Source organism: Triplophysa dalaica, chromosome 4 (genome assembly GCF_015846415.1).
Source record: "Triplophysa dalaica isolate WHDGS20190420 chromosome 4, ASM1584641v1, whole genome shotgun sequence".
In the NCBI taxonomy this organism is placed as follows: Eukaryota; Metazoa; Chordata; class Actinopteri; order Cypriniformes; family Nemacheilidae; genus Triplophysa; species Triplophysa dalaica.
Window position 1 is genome coordinate 9,804,181 of NC_079545.1, and position 27,593 is coordinate 9,831,773.

Below are 27,593 nucleotides of genomic sequence, written 5' to 3' on the forward strand. Positions count from 1 at the left end.
TCCTTAATTTCAGTACATTCAATTTATACATTTTTCGATTAGGCTGTGTGTGTTCCCTGGGACTTGAACCCACAACCTTTTGCACCACAACCAATTAAATCACATGTACACAATAAGGTGCTGTGGTTGGTAAGAACAGGCTCATAGTAGATATCAGTACTTGGCATGTGTGAATCACAACAAGCAGCTAATATGTGTTGACTAATGTTGATCTCAGCTGTAGAGTGAGTTGATTTACATAGCTGTCAGTCACAGGATCTTCTGAATGATGGTGTAACAAAAGATTATTCCTAAACCTCCATGTTGTTCTGTACAACCATCCTTAATGATCTGTACAAAGCACAGCGTTAAACACTTTAGTACATGACATCATTACATTTAAACGCCTATTATTTATTGAACTTAAACTAAATTGAACTTGAACTTAAACTTTTTTAAAACTATTTCTAATAAAAGTCATTCATTACAGAATGGATATACAATTATTATTCAACAAATTTTTAACTTACTACCCCTTGAAGATTCTGGTTTCATCCACTGTGGAGAAAAATTACGGCGTCATTTTAACAACTGAGATACGTGACACTTTTGTTTACTCGGCCATTGCAGGAACTCAGTGTTTCTTCTGCCAAGCAACACAAATCTGTATGAAGTTTGTTTCTGTAACAGCTGTGTGTATAATCCCCAAGAAAAGGAAGAACGATAATCCTAAAATCTATTTTTGACTAAAGAAACACAGGAACGCTGGAAAAACAAAGCAGGCACACTGACCAAAACAAAACCAGAACAGACATCGGACGTACAGTATGTAGAAGGAAAATTAATTATAAAAGGGCATCAAGGAAACAGAGGAGGGGCTGAATAACATATTAGGAATAACTTCTAATGGAATCAAATTAAGCAACGAACAGATAACCTAAGGAACATAATGAAACTTAAATAAAACCAAAAAAGAACAAAACATTACCATGACAATTTCAAATACTTGTAATACTGTAAATACATATTAGAACACCAGGAGTCCCAACATCATCCGTTTAGAAACACATAATACATTGCTAGCGACACAGAATTGCAATTTTATATTTTTGACGATTTACAGTAAGTCATATCCTTACACTATTCACATCACTTCTTAACCCAAACTCTGAACTTACAAAACCTTTTTTTCTATAATATACCTACATAATAGATTTCAGTATTAAGCAAGTGTGTTTACCTTTGTAAAATCTGGCCAATGTTATGCTCTGCTGAAATATGACTTGTCTGTTTCAAATAATACAGTTTGAAAATTTGTGGCACTGATCAATAAATGGTACAGCAGAGAAAACACAGAGATCCTATATATCATTACCTTAAGGAAAAAATGATAAATGGCTTAACTGTGCTTAAATTTTACAGATTATTGAGAAAAAAGTAACATACTTTGACATGGACAAACTTTAACTCCCTCTGTCTCCCCCTGTGGAGAACAAGTTGAAATTTCTGAGAAAACAGTGACCTGTTGTTTTTAAATGATACAGTACATTTTAGTGCAACCTTTTAAAAATATTTAGAGCATTATTGTAAATACCTGCTGTATTAACCAGTTCACAACTTTGTCGATTGCATCATCATTTTTCTGACACTTTAGTAATCCTGTGTCTTCATAGAACAGACAGTCCACTGTCAGTATATCTGTCCTGTTGACACATCTGCTGCTGTCTGGTACAGTTTTCTCTGTGTCAAACGTGTGATGTAGCACCACTAGAACTTTCATCATAGAAGCTGTTAAAAAAACATATTTAAGGAAAATATGTCTGATTTTCTAAGACTTGTGTATCCTCATCTAATATTTAAGAATTAACAAATGTACAGTATTGTTTTTTTTCTTGCGCTAATGTTTGATTTAATATAATCAATAAATCACCTGTGGAGTCATCAAATATCTTCTGTAAATACTTTCAGTGCTGCTTCAATATCAGTTCCAGCTCGATAAACAATAGGACAGAAAACCAAAACAATTTCACTCTCATCCACCGTAGGAACTTCTCTCAGATCTTCCACTTGGTTCATCAGAGAGTCAACAAAACTTTTATGAGAGTTATTTGTTTTTCCAGTCAACATGTAGAACAGTTTGACTCCACCTGAAACATGAATGGCCACGAAATAAGTAAATACAAATTAGCAAATGAATACAGACATCGTTTTCACAGTGTGTGTTTTTTATGCTTTTTCTAATTGATGCTTTTGTGATTCTTGATTTTCTAGTATACAAATTTTTGGTAGGCTTTGACCGACCGACCTACCTACCTACCTACCTACCAACCATCTGTCCTGATGTTTAGTAGACAAAGCAGAACTTTAAACAACACTCACCTGTCATTAAATCAGATTCCTCCATTTTTCTTTTGTCTTTCACTCCATGTTTTGTTGATCTGTTGAGATGAAGAAAACAGTTTGAAGAATCCAGCATCATATAAACCAAAACACAGGATATATATTTTCACGGGGAGAACAACGACACGGACACAACAGGTACAATAAACGGCCCCGGAGGGTACTTTTATTGAAGGTTCCAAACGAGACAGGGGAATGCACCAAGATGGTGCCGGTCGAAGGTGCTGGTGATCTCCGGGTAGGGGAAAAGTGGTAGTCGTTCTCGGAGCCTCGTACACATGTACGCCCAAGGGAATATCCGGGACCGCACTATAGCCGGCAATATGAATCTGGTCATCCAGTCCGTCCTTCAGCCTTCGGAGTCTAGGAGGAAGACGTGACGTGACGTGACGTGACGTGACGTGACGTGACGTGACGTGACGTGACGTGACGTGACGTGACGTGACGTGACGTGACGTGACGTGACGTGACGTGACGTGACGTGACGTGACGTGACGTGACGTGACGTGACGTGACGTGACGTGACGTGAGTAAGTTGCTCAGTAAGGTTTGTGGAGATCAAGCTCACCTTCCCTCAGAATACCAACAGCTTTTATAGCTGTTAGGATTGTGCTTTGAACGACCTGCAGGTGCGTCTCGTTGATTTCCCCTGTCTCCATGGCGACGCTGATTGCGCAACGGGTGACTCGTTACAATATCTATATCCTTAAGTTACAGTTCTACAGACAGCTCTCCAGTTTAATTAAAAATCAACTTTTAAAATCTCAAAGGTGTGGGAATGAAGTTTATGTAAATGGTTTATATACAGCAACTGTTGTAAAAGCATAATTCAAACAAACGTTAAATCCTCATTATAAGTGGATCACACCCTGAACAACACTGAATGAATTATTTATATTCATTGTTATTGTTCACATACCTCATGTGGTTTCAGCTGCACTTTTTTGTTTTGAAATGGTGATGCAGGTTGGACTTCAGCATCTTCCCTTGCTGACACAAATATTTCACAGTCACAAATTATGATGTATAATACACAAAATGTCTATTGACAGCACAATATAAAAACTCACATTGATTAACTTGTACTGTCTCCTCCACTGTTATGTCTTGACTGATGACCTGACACAGGTAAACTCCCGCATCTGACTCTCTGAAGTCTCTCAGTATTAAGGACACATTTCCTCTCTCTAGTTCATGAATTACAAGATTCACTCTGCCCTCATAGCTCCTCAACTCTGTCACCTGTCCGTTCTTATAGAGAATCACACAGTCTTTCTCTTTAAACCATCTGATCTCCATGTCAAAAGCACTTATTTCAGGTGACAGGTGACATGGTACTGTGACATCAGACCCCAGTTTAACCAGAACATTCTGAGGGACAATAAGATGAAACTCATCTGTAAAGCATAAGAGAAACAGAAAGACTTATGTGCATACACTAATGTCAAGTTTATGTTTTTAGTTAACTATTATGGAAATTTTTTTGTTTGCAAAAGCAGTCCCAAAACGCTGACATAAGTAAGATCAAATCAGAATTGTTTTAATAGAGCTTACTGCTACTTGCAGCTGCCATTTTCTCCTAAAAAGAGAAAAACACCAAATGACATCACACCATCATTAGCAACACATTGATTTTAGTCGGTTATTTTTTGTAAAAAACAGATCTTTCTGTTGGCAAAATGTTTACAATGTAAACATACTTTAGCTTGTTGCTAACTGCACTTACCCCTTGTTTCCTTCCCAAAATCTCCTGTCTGAGCTGAAGAATGTAGAAACTTGTAACTGCCACAAAATGGTCTCATGAAACATTAATATATCCTATATGCAAACATACATGTGATTTTTATTAGTGGTGGGCATAGATTAATTTTTTTAATCTAGATTAATCTAGATTAATTCCAAGATTAATCTAGATTAATCTAGATTAAAATGGCTCATTTGAATTCTGCCGAAGGCATTCAGAATGTGTGCTACCCAAATAATGACTAAAAGTAAGTCTTTGAGAACGGGTGTCTAAAGCCAGGTGGCGCATTAGACCAGGGGCTCATCTCCTGTTTCCAAAATGCATCACAAACTGCTTGAGAAAGCTGTTCTACTATGATAATTGGTGATGAAAATTAAATTATGTTCAATAAAATGAACTTGTGACTCCTGAGATAGGCGCAGTCTCCCCGTGACCCGAGGTAGTTCGGATAAACGGTAGAAAATGGATGGATGGAAAATGAACTTGTGTTTACTTCCGCATTAGCTAAGGGATTCTTTGCGTTTAGGTGGTACTTGAGACTGGAAGAGCTCCTACAGTACATTTACATTTAGTCATTTAGCAGACGCTTTTATCCAAAGCGACTTACAAAGAGTGAGGGAGCAACAAGCGATATGTCATACAGGAGCCATAATACATTAGATCTCAATACAAAGTTACTGATTTTAACTAAAGCTAGACCACTACCTGTTGAGAGAAAGTGTTTTTTTTAAACCAATTCCGCATTGCACAAGGTGCAAACAACCTTAGTCTTGTCGATGTTTCCATTGGGAAGCTTTTTTTTAAATTAATATTCCCTGAAGCAAACCCGGCGGCTTCATAGCTGCATCCATGTTAGCACGTCACGTTTGATGCGGTAATTTCACAGTAACGTTATGTTGTGTTCAGACCAAACGCGAATGGCGTGTCAAGCGCGAGTGATTTATATGTTAATGCAAAGAGCCAATAGACCTACTTGCTGCGCGAATCGCGCGAATGAAGCCCTGGTTATGATGAGGCGGCTTCTGCTTCCGCTTCCGCGAATGACGCGAATCACGCGAGTTGAAAAATCTCGTTCTCGCTCCGTACAGTGCAGTTAAGCTGGTATACATCCGCGCTAAAATATCAAGGTGAAAGTCATCATAGCTTGCGTAGTATAGACCCAGCTCCCAACCCAACTTTGAGAATAGATTAACGGCGACAATTTTTTTAACGCGCGATAATAGTCTCACTGCGTTAACGCAGTTAACGCCGTTAACGGCCCACCACTAATTTTTATATAATATATATCATATAATAATCTTTACAAAACAGTGTTTGCTTTTCCTGCTGTCACACCAAATGTAGAGGTCATTTTTACTTTCACTTTCACTAGCAATATAAACCTCTGAAAGAGTTGCAGGAACTATTTTCACAAGCATAGAAACAGCAAACATGAACGTCATAAACAAATTAACTAATATATATATATATATATATATATGTTATATATGACATTTTATATACAGTATATGTTGTTGTTTCTTTATAGCTCCTATACAATCTCAATTATGTTTATGTCATGATCCTGCCTCTCCTTGTCATGATTTTCAAGTGTTGTGGCAGGATCATGACATACCAATGTGTTTTATGTGGAAAAATGTTATGGCATTGTTTTCATTGTGTAATGCCATGCTCTCTATCCCCTATCGTCCTCTATCCCCATCCCTTGTTATCCGGTAAAGTCCCATTAGTCTTTCGTGGACGGGATCCACATATTTTTCTATTTTCACAAGCACAGAAACAGCAAACATGAACATTTTAAACAAATAACATTATATATACTGTATATTTTATATACTGCATAACATTTTATATACAAAATATGTTATTTCTTTATGGCTCCTTTACAGTCTCAATTTCGTGTAGTATTGAATTCTTACCACCCATAACCACTTGATAAATATTTTAAATAACGTACGTAATTTGTATTAATTTTAATTGTCTCACAAGAATGTTTCGAGAAAATCAGCTTTAAGCAATACATCTAGAGAGACCTTCAAAAATAATCAGCTAACCGTGTAAGTCTGTGAAAGACAGTGGATTTATAAACCCAAACCTAACTTTCAGTTGTGGTAGCTGCTTTAGTAACAGGTAAATATATTTTGTCAACCAAAATGTTAATGGTTGTTGCTCTGATTTGATGTGTAAATGTTCAAGTTTTACAAGTGTGTAAACAAATGAAACAAACATAACAGGCCAATTAAACAGGTGTTTAGAGTGTGTTTAATGCCTATGTCATGATCATAATTTATGTAATGAAAACGAAAAATATTTTTAATCTTCTTTTATTTTAAGAAAATTAGACACACGCCCATTTCAAATGAAAAAAACAGAACAAACCGCATTACATCATAGTCTTACTGATATAAAGCTTTTATAAGATTAAGAGTCACAGGCAATTACTTGAACTATGAATAACATTTAATATTTTACTTATACAGTCATTTACTTCAACTGATAATTCACTTGCATGTGTGCAAGTTTTGAATAAGAAACAGAACAGAAAAAAACATTTTTATAAAAGTTTTGTATACACCTATTAATATCTCTGGGATTAGAAACTGAAGTAAATTAAATTGTCCAAACTTTGTTTTTTCTACTCTGGGCAATTCCAACGTTATGTGCGTTACATAAAAATGCTCAGAGAATGAATTTGCTACTAATATATTGAACCATCTGTTTATATTTTAATAAATCCTTGTCGATAGAGTCTAAACATAAAAAATGTCAGTCTATGAACAAATTTCTATTTAAAAACTGGGAAATAAACACGCGTTATGGATGTGACAAAATAGGGTGCATTTTTTTAGTTTTGAACCGTTATAGCGTTTAAAGCATTTTTTTTCAATTTATTGATGTATTTAAGGCTCACTCATTATTAATAAAAGAACATTCAATTTGATTTCACTGGGTCTTTAAAACACTATGGGCTGCAATAACTTACAGGGAGCAACTGATGTTAAGGAGGTTGATGCTGCAGTTGATGTCTTCGCTGATGTTGTTGTTCTTAGGTGGAAAGATATTTTTGTCATTGTGGTGAGGAAGGCGTGACTAGAGCCTTCAGGAGTTCGGGGGCATTAAAGGACGAATTGTCAGGACTACCGGCGAGAGAGGACCGGGCCCGGAAATATGGTTTAAAGTCGTGTGTATGCTCTTTTGGCATTTTATTTCATTAAAACTATTTAAATGTTCGCCGTTTCACGTCTCCTTCCTTCCTTCCTTCCTTTTATTGAACCTTATTACAGTCATATTAATACAAATATTCTGTTGTCCCCCTGTTTGGAATTTGTTTATTCATGATGATGATAATAAAAACTGTATTGATTCATGGGTTGAGGAAATTATAATAAGCCTGTTTCATAAATGTTGTGCATTTTTCTTAAATAAATACGATAGTTCAAAGTAATAAGATTTACTCAAATAACATAAAAAGACCAGACCCCTCAATGCCCATGCATGAAACTTTTCTCCCCAATCATCAAGAATGATTCAGGAAGTTAGCATGCAGTTTTGTTTATTGTATAGTGCTTTAAGTAACATTAGCTGCAGTCAAGGTGTTGTGCCGAATTTTATCTCCCCGCCAGGCGCAAGATTATGACTCCCTTCATTAATTCTTTTGATTGCTTGCTAATCTCACACCCACACCTAACCCTAACCTTAGTAGGGTTAGTAATATGGCCCTAATAATACATAAACTTCATTTCAGATAAATATGGACACCCTCAGGCCTCTTAACAGTAAGTGTTATTTTTATTTGTATTTTTTTTTAGAAAACTGTTATATTAGCCCGAAATAAATATATTATATTAACTAGATTCAATATTTATACGTAAAAATATGTTTATATGATCAATAATATTTAGAAATGAGGAAGCTTTATTTTATTGACAAATTAAGCTATGATGTTGAAGTTCATTAATAATTGAGTTCTAATTAAAAAAAACAGAATACATATCTTCGTTGGCAGACTGAAAGCTATTTCCTAATTTTCCACTTTACAAGAAATTAAAACTATTTAACTACTACAATAATAACTTTTAAAACTACAATGTAATTTTGACTCACTGTTGCTTGAAGATCCCAGTTTCATCTGCTGTTAAATAAAAAAAAATTATGAAAGAGATTACTCACATATTGGGTCTACGCTGCAATTACAAAATAATAGTCTTTATGCCAACCAATACAAATTTATAAGGAGTTTGTTTCATATATAACTACTGATGTGCAATTATTTAAATGTTTTACACCCCCTATCATCTGTGTGCACACTCATGATACTACAACACTGGCATCAAACGCTGGTAACACAGAAGCATGTTTTTGGCACTTTTAAATGCTTTCAAAAATCTCCTGCCCCACCGACTTAATAACCTAATCACTATGATCATACAGAACCTGCACAAACAATTCAATAAAAATATGTTATTAGAGGTTTAGAGTCTGCATATCTAAAAAAAAAAAACCAACCTTTGATCTTCTGCTAATAATGAACACTTTTAATAATGTCAATTTCTTACACAATCCTTAAGGGTGCATTTTGAACTGTCTGGAATTATTCTAAATTTCACTAAAACTTTTTTGTACTTTTACTGATGAGTTTTTCTAGACTTTTCTAGACAGTAGATTTCAGTATTGAGCAGGAATGTGTTTTTACCCTATCTGTTGAAACTGTTGATTTGTCTGTTGAAAAAATGGACGTAATGAAGTTTAAATTGTGCTGTTGAGCATTAGGTGATACAGCAAAGAACTGACATAAATAAGTCGCATACTTTATTAGAGAGATTAATTATTGATAAAAAGATTTTAACCTACTTCTAGGTGGATATTTATTGACTCGCATTGACTTCGCCTGTAGAAAAACATTACAATGTGAATGTACAGAGTAAACAGTGACTAATTTTTTAATTATTTTATAATTTTAGAAAAGACATCAACATGTATGGCATATCTTGTTAAATACCTGTTGCCTTAACAAGTTCACAACTTTGTTGATTGCATCATCATTTTTCTGACACTTCAGTAATCCTGTGTCTTCATAGAACAGACAGTCCACTGTCAGTATATCTGTCCTGTTGACACATCTGCTGCTGTCTGGTACAGTTTTCTCTGGGTCAAATGTGTGATGTAGCACCACTAGAACTTTCAGTTTAGAGTCTGTTCAAAGAAACAAACCCTCTGAAAAATTGTCTGAATCTCTCATGAATTTATAACCTTGAATAATTTATATAATTTGTTAAAGTAGTGTTATTAAGAATAATGGGATGATAATGAACCTGTAGAGTCAGTGAATATTTTCAGTGCTGCTTCAATATCAGTTCCAGCTCGAGAAACAATAGGACAGAAAACCAAAACAATGTCACTCTCATCCATTGAAACTTCCATCAGATTTGGAATTTGTTTTTTCAGAGTGCCAATAAACATCTCAGGTGATATATTTGTCTTTCCAGACAGAATGGAGCATAGTTTGATTTTCCCTGGAAAATGAATCGCCATGAAATAAGTAAAAAAAGTTTAATCTCATAAAAATGGCCATGACCAATGAGATACGACAACCAAGAATTTATATTTACTGCTTTCCGTCTGTACTGATGGCGTTCCCTCTTTCTTACTTGACAGTTTGCTCACTTCTTTGCTTTTCACCTGAGGATTTTTGTTGTCTTCGTCGAGTTCTGTTGGATGTTTTTCATTTTCTTTTCTCAGATTGTCATTCGGTGCAACATTTTTATGTAGAGGACCTTCTAGATTTTAGGCATTTGGATTATTTTATACAAAGCACAGAAAGAAGCAAGATATGAGATCAAACAAGGACCTTAACTACATAACATATCTCTTTAATATTTACATGATATAAGCAGTAGTTTGTGAGACTCTTTCTTTTAATATCTTACACATCAGACTGTAAAAAGTGGCGATTGCTGTACAGGTTTGTTGTCTTGCTGATAATTTTATATTTCCAGATTTACATGATGAACTTCAAAATTAAAATTCCAAATTAAGTGGACTTTATGGAAAATATAAAAAATACCATGTCAATACACTTTGAAATTTCTTGACAGGGATTAGCGTATCATATTAGATATACTAAATAAGAAATAAGTGCCTTAAACCTACCATGAGATTGACATACGTTGACAAACTGTTCCTTTTTCTGCAACCCAAAATGGCATGGGCTATTAAACGTGTTTATCTTATACAGTTTGATGATTTTTTTATCTTTAGAGCATCTTGTTAAATACCTTTTTCACCCAGTTAAAAACTTTGTCTACTGCATCATTGTTCTTCTGACAGTCCAGTAATCCTGTGTCTGGTAATTGGTCTGTTTCAAATAAAGACAGTTTAAAAGTGTGTAACTCAATAAACACAAATGTTTTTTTCACTGAATTTGTAATTTAAATCAAAAATTTACCTTTTACAACATTCTTCTCCGCCTGCAAAATAATTGCAACCTGCACTTTTAGTAAACAATAACTTTCTTAAAATTATACATTTTAGGCAGATTTCATAATGTATGTCTTGTTAAATACCTGCTGTATTAACCACTTCTCAACTTTGTCGATTGCATCATCATTTTTCTGACACTTTAGTAATCCTGTGTCTTCACTGAACAGACAGTCCACTGTCAGTATATCTGTCCTGTTGACACATCTGCTGCTGTCTGGTACAGTTTTCTCTGGGTCAAATGTGTGATGTAGCACCACTAGAACTTTTAGTTTAGAGTCTGTTCAAAGAAACAAACCCTCTGAAAAATTGTCTGAACCTCTCATGAATTTATGACCTTGAATAATTTATATAATTTATTAAAGTAGTGTTATTAATAATAATGTGATTATAATTAACCTGTACATTCAGTGAATCTTTTCAGTGCTGCTTCAATATCAGTTCCAGCTCGAGAAACAATTTGACAGAAAACCAAAACAATTTCACTCTCATCCATTGAAACTTCCATCAGATTAGGAATTTGTTTTTTCAGAGTGCCAATAAACCTCTCAGGTGATATATTTGTCTTTCCAGACAGAATGGAGCATAGTTTGATTTTTCCTGGAAAAGTAATCGACATGAAATAAGTCAAAAACATTTAATCTTATAAAAATGGCCATGACCAATGTTATAAAACGACAAATAATTTATATTTACTGCTTTCCGACTGTATTGATAGGGTCTTTGAAGCTCTCTCTTTCTCACTTGACGGTTTGCTCACTTCTTTGTTTTCCCCCTGAGGATTTCTGTTGTCTTTGTCGAGTTCTGTTGGATGTTTTTCATTTTATTTTCTCAGATTGTCATTCGGTGCAACATTTTTATATAGAGGACCTTCTAGATTTTAGACATTTGGATTATTTTATACAAACCAAAGAAATAAGCAAGTTCCCTATCGATACTTCACTCGATTCGTAGCAGGACTCTATGGGGGAGAACTCCTTTTTCTCCGATGACTGAAACTTTACAATAACGCAGTGAATACTGGACGGCCATTGGTGCGTGTAAAGTAAAACTTAACGCCAATGGTAGCGAAGCTGCACGGACCTATGGCGATGGCGCCCGCCAAAAGGGGCGGGGCTAATGGCTATATAAGCAGACACATTGCCGTAGGGTCCTCAGATCTCTTCTCCTTCAGCGACGACTTCTACCTCGCTACCCGGACTGATAGCTTCGCCGTCGAAAGAGCCTTGCAGCGGATTGTACCTCTCTGCTCAGCGATTCCGCTTGCTTCAGCAGCGCTGAATCCTCTGCATCCTTTTCCCTGCCGCTATCCGGCAAAGAGCTCTAAAAGGCAAATTTTCTGAGCAAATTTCCTGCGGCGTTGTTGCAAATGCCGCGCCGTACCTGTCACTCGTGTGAGGTCCACCTCCACACCGCTGACGGTCACGGCGAGTGCGTCTCATGCTTGGGAGTTTCCCACTCTCAAGACGCAATCAGAGAGACGGAATGCCCTCACTGTGAGGGAATGCTCTCTCTGCACTTGCGGATAGCTTTCTTTTCAGAGAGCGATTCTGCTCCTCGATCCCTCCCACTTCACCCTGCGGGGATGAAGCACCGGGGTAGAGGAACTAAGCGCTCGGGAAAGTGCGGGCTCATGTCCCCTCTGCGTGCTTCGCCTTCTCCACTGAGAGAAATTTCACCGGTTCGTTTCTCTCAGGCGGAGCTGCGGCCATCAGCATCCGCCGCTGACGTGGTCTCGTTTGGCGGAAGCGAATTCGAGGAACACGACCACATGTCATTGGCGGCTTCAGACGGGTAGGAGCTATTGGGCTCAGTTTTTGATCCAGTCCCCTCTCGGTCTGTAGAGCACAGTGAACCCGCGCCTAGCGTGGATTCCTAGCTTTTTCGGGTCCTCGCTAAGGCTGTGGAAGAGCTGGGTTTAGAGTGGTCCTCTCGCAGCCGCTTAGACGAATGGTTTCTGGTGGGGCACCGCCTAGCCCCTCAGAAGCGGACTTCGCCGTTCTTCCCGAAAGTTCATGATGAACTCACCAGGTCATGGCACGCCCCCTATTAGGCCCGTTTACGACCCTCTTCTTCCTCCACTCTCACCTCTGTTGACGGCGCAGAGGAAAAAGGATATGAGAAGCTGCCTCCCCTTGATGAGTCTGTGGCCGCACATCTGTGTCCGCCCTCGGCTATCGGTTGGAAGGCAAAAGCATCTCATCCCTCCAAGCCGTGTAAGACCACCTCGGCCCTCGCTGGACGAGCATTCTCATCTGCCGGCCAAGCGGCTTCTGCTCTGCATTCCATGGCAGTACTCCAGGTATACCAGGCCAAACTCCTCCAGGGATTGGACGAGTCTGGTACTGACGGTACGCCCTTCAAAGAGCTGAGGAGCGCGACGGATCTGGCTCTACGCGCCACCAAGGCCACGGCACAGGCGATAGGCAGATCGATGGCCAGTCTTGTGGTTCTCGAGCGCCATCTATGGCTGACGCTCACGGAGATTAAAGAGGCGGACAAGGTCCCCTTCCTCGACGCTCCGATTTCAGCCAGCGGCCTCTTTGGACCGGCAGTCGAGGGCTTTGCAGAACGTTTCACGGCAGCGGGAAAGAGCCATGAAGCACTTCCTGCCCAGGAGACCCGGATCCAGACCAAGGTCAGCTCACCCCAAGCCAGCGCCGACTCAGCAGCCGGTGAGGTCCACGCCCCCCGCTGTGCAGAAGGCAACAGGTGCTGAGACGCGTCAACGCTCTCGCTCTGGGAGACGTTTCCACCACCCTCAGCGCCAGGGACCCCGGCCAAAGATCACGCTGGACCCGGCAAAATGTGTTTTTGTTCCACAATGTGAATACCGGGTCTGTTCTGACGCCCGCACAACCCACCGCTGTTATAGCGGGCACTTTAATAAAACACAAACATTTTCAGAAAAAGTGCAACCTTCCTCTTCCACTCTCCGCGGAAGTCAAGCCCCCAATAGGCGGCTTGCCTCCCCAATGCATTCAACCCCTTGCCATACGGGCCGAGGCCTGGCAGGCCATCCCCGGGGTATCTGAGTGGGTGATGGAGATAATCTCTCGAGGATATTCACTCCAATTGGCAGACCCCGCGGTTTCGCGGGTTGATCTCAACCCGAGTTCAGAACGCGAATTCACACGTTCTGCACACGGAGCTGAGGAACTTACTGGACAAAAGAGTCATAGAGCTGGTTCCTCCAGATAAAACCGAGTCTGGTTTCTACAGCCGCTACTTCCTCGTACCCAAAAAGGAAGGTGGTCTCCACCCCATCCTCGATCTCAGACATCTGAACCGCGCCCTTATGAAACGGCGTTTCAGAATGATTACATTGAAACAGATCCTCTTGCAAATATGCCCAGGGGACTGGTTATTCTCCCTAGATCTGAAAAACGTGGACTTCCACATCCAGATAGCTCCCCATTACAGACGATTCTTGAGATTCACTTACAAAGGGGTAGCATATCAGTACATGGTCCTTCCATTCGGTCTGTCTCTAGCTCCTCGCACTTTCACAAAGTGCATGGAAGCGGCTCTATCCCCTCTCAGGCAGACAGGAATCCGCATTCTGAACTACCTCGACGACTGGCTTGTCCTAGCACAGTCAGAGGAAGACCTAAGGTCCCACGGGTCCCTCCTTCCCAGCCATCTTGAATGCCTGGGGCTCAGGGTCAATTTTGCCAAGAGCACTCTGTCCCCCAGCCAACACATATCGTTCCTGGGGGCAGTCTTCGATTCGAGTTGAGTCGTATGACGGCCAGAATCGCGCCAGACCGTGCCCTGGCTATTCAGAAGCTTGCGGCCTCTTTTACACCGGGAGCGTCATTGAGATCGGTTGGATCAAGTCTGCGTAACTGCTCTAGCCCAATGGAAGAATCTTCCTTGGTTGGAGCAGGGTGTGCCCCTGGGCACCACATGCAGACGAAAGGTGATCACGACAGAAGCATCCAACATGGGTTGGGGCCTTCGGCCACTGCTCAATTCAGGAAAAGGGACTGCACATCAACTCACTGGAATTGCAGGCAGAATGGCTGGCCCTTCGGTTCTTCCTGCCGGTCTTACGGGACCGCCACGTCTTAGTCCGATCAGACAGCATGACAGTGGTGTCCTACATAAATCACCAGGGAGGCCTCTCCTCAAGACGCCTTTTTTCCCTGGTACTACGGCTCTTGGAATGGGCCCAGTGCAATCTACGCTCACTGAGGGCAACTCATTTGCCGGGCAGACTGAACCAGGGAGCAGATATGCTATCTCGGAGCAACGTCCCTTCAGAGGAATGGACGCTCCACCCCAGGTTGGTTCAGAAAATCTGGGAAGTCTTCGGCAAGGCAGAAGTCCACCTTTTTGCCTCAGAAGACAACACTCATTGCCCAACCTATTTTTCGAAGTACAAGGACACCTTGGCCCACAGCTGGCCCAACCGGCTCCTCTATGCCTTCCCCCCGATCGCTCTCATACCACAGACGATTGGGAGAATCAAAGAACAGGCGCACACAGTGCTGTTCGTAGCCCCACTCTGGAAGAACCAGCCTTGGGTTGCGGAACTGTCTCAGCTGCTTGTAGCAGCCCCGTGGCCTATTCCCCTGAGACGGGACCTCCTCTCTCAGGCAGCACCATTTGGCACCCCCAGCCAGAGCTGTGGGCTCTGCACCATTGGCCTCTCGACGGGAGCCTACGATCCTCCCCGAGAGTGTCATGAACACGATATCACAGGCTAGAGCTCCGTCTACGAGACGACTCAATACCCTTAAGTGGTCTGTCTTCTCCGCCTGATGTGCAACTCGCGGCACAGACCCAGAATCCTGTGACATATCACTAATTCTGTCCTTCCTGCAAGAGCTGTTGGATAAGGGCCGCTCCCCTTCCACACTCAAGGTTTACATGGCAGCAATCGCAGCCTCCCATGCCCCCATAGCGGGCAAAAGAGTGGGAAAGAACGACTTGATTGTTCGTTTCTTGAGGGGTTCCAGGCGGCTACGCCCTCCTCGCCCCCTCACCGTTCCCATATGGGATCTACCTACTGTGTTGAGAGCTCTGAAGGGTTCTTCCTTCGAGCCTCTGCAGTCCGTGGACCTCCGTCCCCTAACGCTTAAAACCGCACTGCTTCTAGCATTAGCATCGGTAAAACGTGTGGGTGACCTGCAGGCTCTCTCTGTGAGGCCCTCATGAATTTGGGCCTGATGACTCAAGTGTAGTCCTCAAACCAAGACATGGTTACGTACCTAAGGTGCTCTCTACTCTGTTTAGAGTACAGGTAGTGACATTATCTGCGCTCCCCTCCTCTGAGCAGCACCCGGAGCTTAATCTGCTCTGTCCAGTCACATTGGACAATTTACATTAATGGTTCCGCCCCCTTCAGGCGGTCTGAACAGCTTTTTGTCTGCTTCGGTGACCGCACCAAAGGGTCCCCAGTCACGAAGCATAGACTATCTAGATGGATAGTTGAGGCTATCGCGCTGGCATATTCTTCATTGGGCCTTCAATGCCCCATGGAAGTAAGGGCCCATTCTACCAGAGGTTTCGCCTCTTCATGGGCCTGGTCTAGCGGAGTCTGTATAGCGGATATTTGTGCGGCGGCCTACTGGGCTTCGCCTTCCACATTTACCAGATTCTACAGTCTGGACATTCCGGCCTTACAGGGCCAGGTCCTTTCTGCTTAAGACTTTCTGCTTAGCCACTAGACTAACCACACCGGCACCTAGCACATTTTTGGGACAATTAACCGGATTAAGACACCTATTAGCTTGGCTTTTACGTCTTCTGCAGGGCTTCCCTGCCTTATACCTATCCTCGAGCCACGGCTCCGGGATTATATGGTGTTTTTTGTTCCACTTGTAGCACGGCGGGATTATACTGGTTCCCCATAGCATCCTGCTACGCAGTACGAGTGAAGTATTGATAGGGAACGTACTCGGTTAATAACGTAACCTCGGTTCCCTGAGATACAGGAACGAGTACTGCGTTCCTGGCCGTGTTTACAAGCTGCATATGGTCGTCGCTTCAGTCGAAGTAACCTGAGGACCCTACGGCAATGTGTCTGCTTATATAGCCATTAGCCCCGCCCCTTTTGGCAGGCGCCATCGCCATAGGTCCGCGCAGCTTCGCTGCCATTGGCGTACAGTTTTACATTACACGCACCAATGGCCGTGCAGTATTCACTGCGTTATTGTAAAGCTTCAGTCATCGGAGAAAAAGGAGTTTTCCCCCATAGCATCCTGCTACGCAGTACTCGTTTCCGTATCTCAGGGAACTGAGGTTAGTACGTACCCAAGTACGTTTGGGATCAAACAAGGACCTTAAAGTACATAACATATCTCATTAATATGTACATGATTGTGAGACTCTTTCTTTTAACATCCTACACATCAGACTGTAAACAGTGGCGATTGCTGTACAGGTTTATTGTCTTGCTGATAATTTTATATTCCCACACTAACATGATAAACTTCAAAATTAAAATTCCAAATTAAGTGGACTTCATGGAAAACATTAAAAATACTGTGTCTGGTGATTGGTCTGTTTCAACTAAGGATAGTTTAAAGTTATAAGTGTGTAACTCAAAAGGTAATATCACATGAATACAAATGTTTTTTTTCACAGAAGTTGTAATTTACAACAAAAGTTTACCTTGCCGTGGACATACTTTGATACCTATCCCCTCCCCCTGCAAAATAATAGCAATGTGCACATTTATTAAACAGTGACTTAAAAATAATACATGCCTAAAATTATACATTTTAGGCAGTTTTCATTATGTATGTCTTGTTAAATACCTGCTCTATTAACCAGTTCACAACTTTGTTGATTGCATCATCATTTTTCTGACACTTTAGTAATCCTGTGTCCTCATAGAACAGACAGTCCACTGTCAGTATATCTGTCCTGTTGACACATCTGCTGCTGTCTGGTACAGTTTTCTCTGGGTCAAATGTGTTATGTAGCACCACTAGAACTTTCAGCTTAGAAGCTGATCAAAGTAACAGACAAATTAATGTAACATTTTATGACAATTAAAACACTTATTATCATTTAAAATACTGTGGTGATGATGATAATCAATAAACCTGTAGAGTCAGTGAATCTTTTAAGTGCTGCTTCTACATCATTGCCATGTCGAGAAACAACAGGACAGTAAACCAGAAAAATGTCACTCTCATCCACTGTAGGAACTTCTCTCAGATCTTTAATTCGGTTCTCCAAAGTGTCAAAAAAACTCTTATGACCGCCATTTGTTTTTCCAGCAAAATCAGAGAACAGCTTTATTCCACCTGAAAAAAGATTTGGAAAAGGGAGAAGTAGAAATACAACCATATGAAAATCTATCCATTTTAACCCACACAAAATTTTGCATTATTTAAACAAGCATTTTTTTGCGAGGAGCATGAAACATACTTGTGAATTACCAAAAAAACCTCTTAATGCGAAACAAGAACCGACTTTTCACCTTAATACGCGTCATTTCTGACCATCAGCTATTGCTTGTCCAGATGTGTCTCTCTTGTTGCTGATATTTAACTATGTTTTCCAATAATCTCTGTCTAATATACATTTATTACATCAAGCTATGAATGAGAACTAGACCCGCATTCCATCTGTCCTTTAAGATTTCTTACCTGATTTCTTCATCTGTTCTGTCTTTCTCGGTGTCTCAGGTTCCTGAACTGTGTCTTTCAGCGGTCTTTTCTCAATTTTTCTTATTTGAGGGGTTTTCTCTTGTAGCTGATTCTGCAAATCATACAAGAACATTAAATTATTTCCCTGATAATGACACATCACTGACAGCTACATGTGAAATGTTACTCGTTGTAGAAACAGATCTGGAGCAGGTTTAAGCAGATATTGCCATTGATATCCAACAATCATTTCAGCTGAATCATTTTGTCAGTGTGTTTTTCTAAATTACATATTCCTTTAAAGGAATACTTCACCCCCCCAAAAAAATCAACATTTGCTAACCTTCGAGTTGTTCCAAATCTGTGTAAATTTATTTTTATTTGTTCTGATAAACACAGAGAAAGATATTTGGAAGAATGTTTATAACCAGACAGATTTTGCCCCCCATTGACTTCCACAGTAGGAAAATACAATGGTAGTCAAAAGTGCTCCAGAACTGTTTGCTGTTCTATCTTCTTAAAAATGAACGTGTATATATGTTCTTCCAAACATTTTTTGACTCAACTGAAGTGTTCATACCTCTGTGTTGTGACAGATTTAGAGCTTCAAACCCCAAAATGTTTTTATTAATAATGTTACTTTCACTTACCTCCTCATGTCTTGTCAGAGGATAGCTTTGAGAAGTTGGTGGCTGATTCACAGGTTGGACATCAGAATCTATTTTTGTCAAAAACACTGCGTTATGGTAAAAGAAAAATCATCTTGCTTTCATCGTACATGGAAATACATTTTTTAGATAAAAATTATGTTCAGATTTATGCTTCGCCTTCCACATTACCAGATTCTACAGTCTGGACATTCCGGCTTTACAGGGCCAGGTCCTTTCTGCTTAAGACTTTCTGCTTAGCCACTAGACTAACCACACCGGCACCTAGCACATTTTTGGGACAATTAACCGGATTACGCCACCTATTAGCTTGGCTTTTACGTCTTCTGCAGGGCTTACCTGCCTTACACCTATCCTCGAGCCACGGCTCCGGAATTATATGGTGTTTTTTGTTCCACTTGTAGCACGGCGGGATTATACTGGTTCCCCATAGCATCCTGCTACGCAGTACGAGTGAAGTATCGATAGGGAACGTACTCGGTTACTAACGTAACCTCGGTTCCCTGAGATACGGGAACGAGTACTGCGTTCCTGGCCGTGTTTACAAGCTGCATATGGTCGTCGCTTCAGTCGAAGTAACCTGAGGACCCTACGGCAATGTGTCTGCTTATATAGCCATTAGCCCCGCCCCTTTTGGCGGGCGCCATCGCCATAGGGCCGTGCAGCTTCGCTGCCATTGGCGTAAAGTTTTACATTACACGCACCAATGGCCGTGCAGTATTCACTGCGTTATTGTAAATCTTCAGTCATCGTAGAAAAAGGAGTTTTCAGCTTTCCATCAGCTATTGCTTGTCCAGATGTGTCTCTCTTGTTGCTGATATTTAACTATGTTTTCCAATAATCTCTGTCTAATATACATGTATTATATCAAGCTATGAATGAGAACTAGACCCGCATTCCATCTGTCCTTTAAGATTTCTTACCTGATTTCTTCATCTGTTCTGTCTTTCTCGGTGTCTCAGGTTCCTGAACTGTGTCCTTCAGCGGTCTTTTCTCAATTTTTCTTATTTGAGGGGTTTTCTCTTGTAGCTGATTCTGCAAATCATACAAGAACATTAAATTATTTCCCTGATAATGACACATCATTGACAGCTACATATGAAATGTTACTCGTTGTAGAAACAGATCTGGAGCAGGTTTAAGCAGATATTGCCTGTGATATCCAACAATCAATTCAGCTGAATCATTTTGTCAGTGTGTTTTTCTAAATGACATATTCCTTTAAAGGAATACTTCACCCCCCCAAAAAAATCAACATTTGCTAACCTTCGAGTTGTTCCAAATCTGTGTAAATTTATTTTTATTTGTTCTGATAAACACAGAGAAAGATATTTGGAAGAATGTTTATAACCAGACAGATTTTGCCCCCCCCATTGACTTCCACAGTAGGAAAATACAATGGTAGTCAAAAGTGCTCCAGAACTGTTTGCTGTTCTATCTTCTTAAAAATGAACGTGTATATATGTTCTTCCAAACATTTTTTGACTCAACTGAAGTGTTCATACCTCTGTATTGTGACAGATTTAGAGCTTCAAACCCCAAAATGTTTTTATTAATAATGTTACTTTCACTTACCTCCTCATGTCTTGTCAGAGGATAGCTTTGAGAAGTTGGTGGCTGATTCACAGGTTGGACATCAGAATCTATTTTTGTCAAAAACACTGCGTTATGGTAAAAGAAAAATCATCTTGCTTTCATCGTACATGGAAATACATTTTTTAGATAAAAATTATGTTCAGATTTATGCTTCGCCTTCCACATTTACCAGATTCTACAGTCTGGACATTCCGGCTTTACAGGGCCAGGTCCTTTCTGCTTAAGACTTTCTGCTTAGCCACTAGACTAACCACACCGGCACCTAGCACATTTTTGGGACAATTAACCGGATTACGCCACCTATTAGCTTGACTTTTACGTCTTCTGCAGGGCTTCCCTGCCTTACACCTATCCTCGAGCCACGGCTCCGGGATTATATGGTGTTTTTTGTTCCACTTGTAGCACGGCGGGATTATACTGGTTCCCCATAGCATCCTGCTACGCAGTACGAGTGAAGTATCGATAGGGAACGTACTCGGTTACTAACGTAACCTCGGTTCCCTGAGATACGGGAACGAGTACTGCGTTCCTGGCCGTGTTTACAAGCTGCATATGGTCGTCGCTTCAGTCGAAGTAACCTGAGGACCCTACGGCAATGTGTCTGCTTATATAGCCATTAGCCCCGCCCCTTTTGGCGGGCGCCATCGCCATAGGGCCGTGCAGCTTCGCTGCCATTGGCGTAAAGTTTTACATTACACGCACCAATGGCCGTGCAGTATTCACTGCGTTATTGTAAATCTTCAGTCATCGTAGAAAAAGGAGTTTTCAGCTTTCCATCAGCTATTGCTTGTCCAGATGTGTCTCTCTTGTTGCTGATATTTAACTATGTTTTCCAATAATCTCTGTCTAATATACATGTATTACATCAAGCTATGAATGAGAACTAGACCCGCATTCCATCTGTCCTTTAAGATTTCTTACCTGATTTCTTCATCTGTTCTGTCTTTCTCGGTGTCTCAGGTTCCTGAACTGTATCTTTCAGCGGTCTTTTCTCATTTATTCTCATTCGAGGGGTTTTCTCTTGTAGCTGATTCTGCAAATCATACAAGAACATTAAATTATTTCCCTGATAATGACACATCATTGACAGCTACATATGAAATGTTACTCATTGTAGAAACAGATCCGGAGCAGGTTTAAGCAGATAATGCCATTGATATCCAACAATCATTTCAGCTGAATCATTTTGTCAGTGTGTTTTTCTAAATTACATATTCCTTTAAAGGAATACTTCACCCCCCCCCAAGAAATCAACATTTGCTTACCTTCGAGTTGTTCCAAATCTGTATAAATTAATTTTTATTTGTTCTGGTAAACACAGAGAAAGATATTTGGAAGAATGTTTATAACCAGACAGATTTCGCCCCCCCATTGACTTGCACAGTAGGAAAATACAATGGTAGTCAAAAGTGCTCCAGAACTGTTTGCTGTTCTATCTTCTTCAAAATGTCTTCTTTTGTGTATACAACAGAACTAAAAATGTACAAAGTACTTTTTCCACTATGTGAGTCAATGGGGGCAAAATCTGTCTTGTTATACGCGTTCTTCCAAATATCTTTCTCTGTGTTCATCAGAACAAAGACATTTATACAGATTTGGAATAACTCGAAGGTGAGTAAATGATGACAAAACATTTTTTGACGCAACTGAAGTGTTCATACCTCTGTGTTGTGACAGAATTAGAGCTTCAAACCCAAAAATGTTTTTATTATTAATGTTACTTTCACTTACCTCCTCATGTCTTGTCAGAGGATAGCTTTGAGAAGTCGGTGGCTGATTCACAGGTTGGACATCAGAATCTATTTTTGTCAAAAACACTGCGTTATGGTAAAAGAAAAATCATCTTGCTTTCATCGTACATGGAAATACATTTTTTAGATAAAAATTATGTTCAGACTTATGCTTCGCCTTCCACATTTACCAGATTCTACAGTCTGGACAATCCGGCTTTTAAGGGCCAGGTCCTTTCTGCTTAAGACTTTCTGCTTAGCCACTAGACTAACCACACCGGCACCTAGCACATTTTTGGGACAATTAACCGGATTACGCCACCTATTAGCTTGGCTTTTCCGTCTTCTGCAGGGCTTACCTGCCTTACACCTATCCTCGAGCCACGGCTCCGGGATTATATGGTGTTTTTTGTTCCACTTGTAGCACGGCAGGATTATACTGGTTCCCCATAGCATCCTGCTACGCAGTACGAGTGAAGTATCGATAGGGAACGTACTCGGTTACTAACGTAACCTCGGTTCCCTGAGATACGGGAACGAGTACTGCGTTCCTGGCCGTGTTTACAAGCTGCATATGGTCGTCGCTTCAGTCGAAGTAACCTGAGGACCCTACGGCAATGTGTCTGCTTATATAGCCATTAGCCCCGCCCCTTTTGGCGGGCGCCATCGCCATAGGGCCGTGCAGCTTCGCTGCCATTGGCGTAAAGTTTTACATTACACGCACCAATGGCCGTGCAGTATTCACTGCGTTATTGTAAATCTTCAGTCATCGTAGAAAAAGGAGTTTTCAGCTTTCCATCAGCTATTGCTTGTCCAGATGTGTCTCTCTTGTTGCTGATATTTAACTATGTTTTCCAATAATCTCTGTCTAATATACATGTATTACATCAAGCTATGAATGAGAACTAGACCCGGATTCCATCTGTCCTTTAAGATTTCTTACCTGATTTCTTCATCTGTTCTGTCTTTCTCGGTGTCTCAGGTTCCTGAACTGTATCTTTCAGCGGTCTTTTCTCATTTATTCTCATTCGAGGGGTTTTCTCTTGTAGCTGATTCTGCAAATCATACAAGAACATTAAATTATTTCCCTGATAATGACACATCATTGACAGCTACATATGAAATGTTACTCATTGTAGAAACAGATCCGGAGCAGGTTTAAGCAGATATTGCCATTGATATCCAACAATCATTTCAGCTGAATCATTTTGTCAGTGTGTTTTTCTAAATTACATATTCCTTTAAAGGAATACTTCACCCCCCCCCCAAGAAATCAACATTTGCTTACCTTCGAGTTGTTCCAAATCTGTATAAATTAATTTTTATTTGTTCTGGTAAACACAGAGAAAGATATTTGGAAGAATGTTTATAACCAGACAGATTTCGCCCCCCCATTGACTTGCACAGTAGGAAAATACAATGGTAGTCAAAAGTGCTCCAGAACTGTTTGCTGTTCTATCTTCTTCAAAATGTCTTCTTTTGTGTATACAACAGAACTAAAAATGTACAAAGTACTTTTTCCACTATGTGAGTCAATGGGGGCAAAATCTGTCTTGTTATACGCGTTCTTCCAAATATCTTTCTCTGTGTTCATCAGAACAAAGACATTTATACAGATTTGGAATAACTCGAAGGTGAGTAAATGATGACAAAACATTTTTTGACGCAACTGAAGTGTTCATACCTCTGTGTTGTGACAGAATTAGAGCTTCAAACCCAAAAATGTTTTTATTATTAATGTTACTTTCACTTACCTCCTCATGTCTTGTCAGAGGATAGCTTTGAGAAGTCGGTGGCTGATTCACAGGTTGGACATCAGAATCTATTTTTGTCAAAAACACTGCGTTACGGTAAAAGAAAAATCATCTTGCTTTCATCGTACATGGAAATACATTTTTTAGATAAAAATTATGTTCAGACTTATGCTTCGCCTTCCACATTTACCAGATTCTACAGTCTGGACAATCCGGCTTTTAAGGGCCAGGTCCTTTCTGCTTAAGACTTTCTGCTTAGCCACTAGACTAACCACACCGGCACCTAGCACATTTTTGGGACAATTAACCGGATTACGCCACCTATTAGCTTGGCTTTTCCGTCTTCTGCAGGGCTTACCTGCCTTACACCTATCCTCGAGCCACGGCTCCGGGATTATATGGTGTTTTTTGTTCCACTTGTAGCACGGCAGGATTATACTGGTTCCCCATAGCATCCTGCTACGCAGTACGAGTGAAGTATCGATAGGGAACGTACTCGGTTACTAACGTAACCTCTGTTCCCTGAGATACGGGAACGAGTACTGCGTTCCTGGCCGTGTTTACAAGCTGCATATGGTCGTCGCTTCAGTCGAAGTAACTTGAGGACCCTACGGCAATGTGTCTGCTTATATAGCCATTAGCCCCGCCCCTTTTGGCGGGCGCCATCGCCATAGGGCCGTGCAGCTTCGCTGCCATTGGCGTAAAGTTTTACATTACACGCACCAATGGCCGTGCAGTATTCACTGCGTTATTGTAAATCTTCAGTCATCGTAGAAAAAGGAGTTTTCAGCTTTCCATCAGCTATTGCTTGTCCAGATGTGTCACTCTTGTTGCTGATATTTAACTATGTTTTCCAATAATCTCTGTCTAATATACATGTATTACATCAAGCTATGAATGAGAACTAGAACCGGATTCCATCTGTCCCTTAAGATTTCTTACCTGATTTCTTCATCTGTTCTGTCTTTCTCGGTGTCTCAGGTTCCTGAACTGTGTCCTTCAGCGGTCTTTTCTCAATTTTTCTTATTTGAGGGGTTTTCTCTTGTAGCTGATTCTGCAAATCATACAAGAACATTAAATTATTTCCCTGATAATGACACATCATTGACAGCTACATATGAAATGTTACTCGTTGTAGAAACAGATCTGGAGCAGGTTTAAGCAGATATTGCCATTGATATCCAACAATCATTTCAGCTGAATCATTTTGTCAGTGTGTTTTTCTAAATTACATATTCCTTTAAAGGAATACTTCACCCCCCCAAAAAAATCAACATTTGCTAACCTTCGAGTTGTTCCAAATCTGTGTAAATTTATTTTTATTTGTTCTGATAAACACAGAGAAAGATATTTGGAAGAATGTTTATAACCAGACAGATTTCGCCCCCCCATTGACTTCCACAGTAGGAAAATACAATGGTAGTCAAAAGTGCTCCAGAACTGTTTGCTGTTCTATCTTCTTCAAAATGTCTTCTTTTGTGTATACAACAGAACTAAAAATGTACAAAGTATTTTTTCCACTATGTGAGTCAATGGGGGCAAAATCTGTCTTGTTATACGCGTTCTTCCAAATATCTTTCTCTGTGTTCATCAGAACAAAGACATTTATACAGATTTGGAATAACTCGAAGGTGAGTAAATGATGACAAAACATTTTTTGACGCAACTGAAGTGTTCATACCTCTGTGTTGTGACAGAATTAGAGCTTCAAACCCAAAAATGTTTTTATTATTAATGTTACTTTCACTTACCTCCTCATGTCTTGTCAGAGGATAGCTTTGAGAAGTCGGTGGCTGATTCACAGGTTGGACATCAGAATCTATTTTTGTCAAAAACACTGCGTTATGGTAAAAGAAAAATCATCTTGCTTTCATCGTACATGGAAATACATTTTTTAGATAAAAATTATGTTCAGACTTGTTTGCTTCACTTGATATTGAAATCTACTTTCGTTCACAATGTGATTTAAAAACTCACATTCATTAACTTGAACTGTCACCTCCACTGTCGTGTCTTGACTGATGACCTGACACAGGTAATCTCCCATTTCTTTGAAGTCTCTCAGTAATAAGGACACATTTCCTTCATGAATTACAAGATTCGCTTTACCCTTATAGCTCCTCCCCTCTGTCACCTGTCTGGTCTTACAGACACACACACATTTTATTTCCATATTAACAGCACTCTTTTCAGGTGACAGGTGACATGGTACTGTGACATCAGACCTCAGTGTAACCTCAGCATTCTGAGCTGTTTCTGGAACAGTAAACTGAAACTCATCTGTAAAGCATGAGAAAAACAGCAAGATTTATGTACACCAAAGACTATCATCAAGTCCATGTTTTTAGTTCATTATCATCCACATTTTAGGTATTTAAGAAGCAGTTCAAACTCATTTAGTTCAACCAAACACAGACATAAGTAAAATGAAATGACGTAAATGCTTTGATAGAACTTACTGTTGCTTGCGGCTGCCATTTTCTCCTAAACGGAAAAAGGACACATCGACTTTATTTTTATCAACTGCTTTGCTTGAGGAATAAAAAGGGGCGTTTCTCAATAAGTGGGCGTTTTCAGACTGGGATGGGCGTTTCTCAATCACTTTAGTTTATTTGCAAAAACCAAGTGGGCGATTCCCAATTCTCTTTTCAAACGAGAAGATTGAAAATTGTTTAGCTGCTGTTTAGAAACGATCAATAGTTCAGAAATGGGCTTCTGTCCTTTTTGATTGAAAGTTTGAGAAACGCCCATCCCGGTTTAAAAACGCCCCATAATAATGTTCTGCAGAGACATACGGCCTACTCCTCTCCTCTTTTGTCGAGTCATTTCAAAACAGAAACAAAACCAGTTGAACCTCTTTGGCTTAATGTCTTAAGAATTGTGAAAACACGTCACATTCCTTACCTACGTTAGGAATTTAAAAGGCCTACCAAAATTCATGCTAAATGAATGAAATTGTGCTGTAAAATCGAAATAAATCATGACGCTACAAAATTATTCCGTAAGCCAATCTTCTTACTCTTGACAATTCGATCGCTTCATATCAAGCAATTTTAGGAATGATGGGCGTCTAAACAGCCTGACGTCAAGGATAAAATCAAGCAAAATTTGGGCTGTCAGATATCTAACCATATCCCTAAAATAAACAGCACAGGCTCCGCAGAAAACATGTCAAAGAAATGAAACCAAACCTCACTGTTGGCTTTGCTTACATGATGACATATCATACATTTCGCGAGATATTTTGACAATAACGACATGTAGCCTAACCAAATTTAAGGTTATTTTGACAATAACGACATTTAGCCTAACCAAATTTAAGGTTATTTTGACAATAAGGACATGTAACCAAATTCAAGGTTAATTTGGCTAGAAGTTGGTATTATATCGCGTAACCGAGACGGTGAAATGAAAACTGTGCTATGAATGACGCTAACCCTTACCTCTCCTGTCCTTCACAAAATCTCCTGTTGAAGAAATGACTTGAATCTCACAAAGCAGTTAAATAATACGGTAGTCTGTACAAATCAATGTTTTTTATAATATCCTTGCCGAGCAGTTTTAGCTTTCCTGCTATCAAGCCAATATTCTCGAGCTCACCTTCACTTTCACTTTTAACCAGTGCTCGAATTGAACCA

The 27,593-nt window shown here is 40.1% G+C and overlaps 2 protein-coding genes and 1 long non-coding RNA gene across 11 annotated transcripts; all 3 read right to left on the reverse strand.

Annotated features, from left to right (window-relative positions):
• On the reverse strand, positions 1-2,764 carry LOC130418977 (uncharacterized). The gene is made up of 4 exons (XR_008906454.1): positions 2,359-2,764; positions 1,910-2,126; positions 510-1,767; positions 1-330 (listed from the first exon to the last, which is right to left on the reverse strand). It is a non-coding gene; the product is annotated as an uncharacterized LOC130418977 (long non-coding RNA).
• Positions 2,765-2,943: 179 nt separating this feature from the next.
• LOC130419837 (butyrophilin subfamily 2 member A2-like) lies at positions 2,944-5,554 on the reverse strand. Its single transcript, XM_056746812.1, has 5 exons — positions 4,106-5,554; positions 3,934-3,958; positions 3,450-3,776; positions 3,299-3,369; positions 2,944-3,045 (listed from the first exon to the last, which is right to left on the reverse strand). The coding sequence occupies exons 2-5, from the start codon at positions 3,950-3,952 to the stop codon at positions 2,944-2,946; spliced, it is 519 nt and encodes a 172-aa protein (XP_056602790.1). The 5' UTR covers positions 3,953-3,958; positions 4,106-5,554.
• Positions 5,554-27,584, reverse strand: LOC130418974 (uncharacterized). Of its 9 annotated transcripts, XM_056745275.1 has the most exons (29): positions 27,399-27,584; positions 26,415-26,439; positions 26,181-26,235; positions 25,933-26,093; positions 25,707-25,792; positions 24,898-25,009; positions 23,956-24,023; positions 23,145-23,256; positions 22,203-22,270; positions 21,393-21,504; positions 20,451-20,518; positions 19,799-19,910; positions 18,858-18,925; positions 18,208-18,319; positions 17,659-17,862; positions 17,368-17,561; positions 17,222-17,258; positions 11,297-11,404; positions 11,000-11,200; positions 10,687-10,880; positions 10,569-10,608; positions 10,399-10,478; positions 10,274-10,310; positions 9,733-9,900; positions 9,436-9,636; positions 9,123-9,316; positions 8,975-9,011; positions 8,817-8,842; positions 5,554-8,255 (listed from the first exon to the last, which is right to left on the reverse strand). In XM_056745275.1, the coding sequence occupies exons 2-29, from the start codon at positions 26,431-26,433 to the stop codon at positions 8,178-8,180; spliced, it is 2,952 nt and encodes a 983-aa protein (XP_056601253.1). In that variant the 5' UTR covers positions 26,434-26,439; positions 27,399-27,584; the 3' UTR covers positions 5,554-8,177. The 9 variants fall into 9 exon arrangements, with proteins under 9 accessions (XP_056601253.1, XP_056601255.1, XP_056601249.1 ...); XM_056745271.1 differs by having other exon boundaries at positions 5,556-8,255; positions 11,006-11,200; positions 25,933-26,235; XM_056745269.1 differs by having other exon boundaries at positions 5,556-8,255; positions 9,733-9,897; positions 25,933-26,235.
• Between the last annotated feature and the right edge of the window lie 9 nt (positions 27,585-27,593).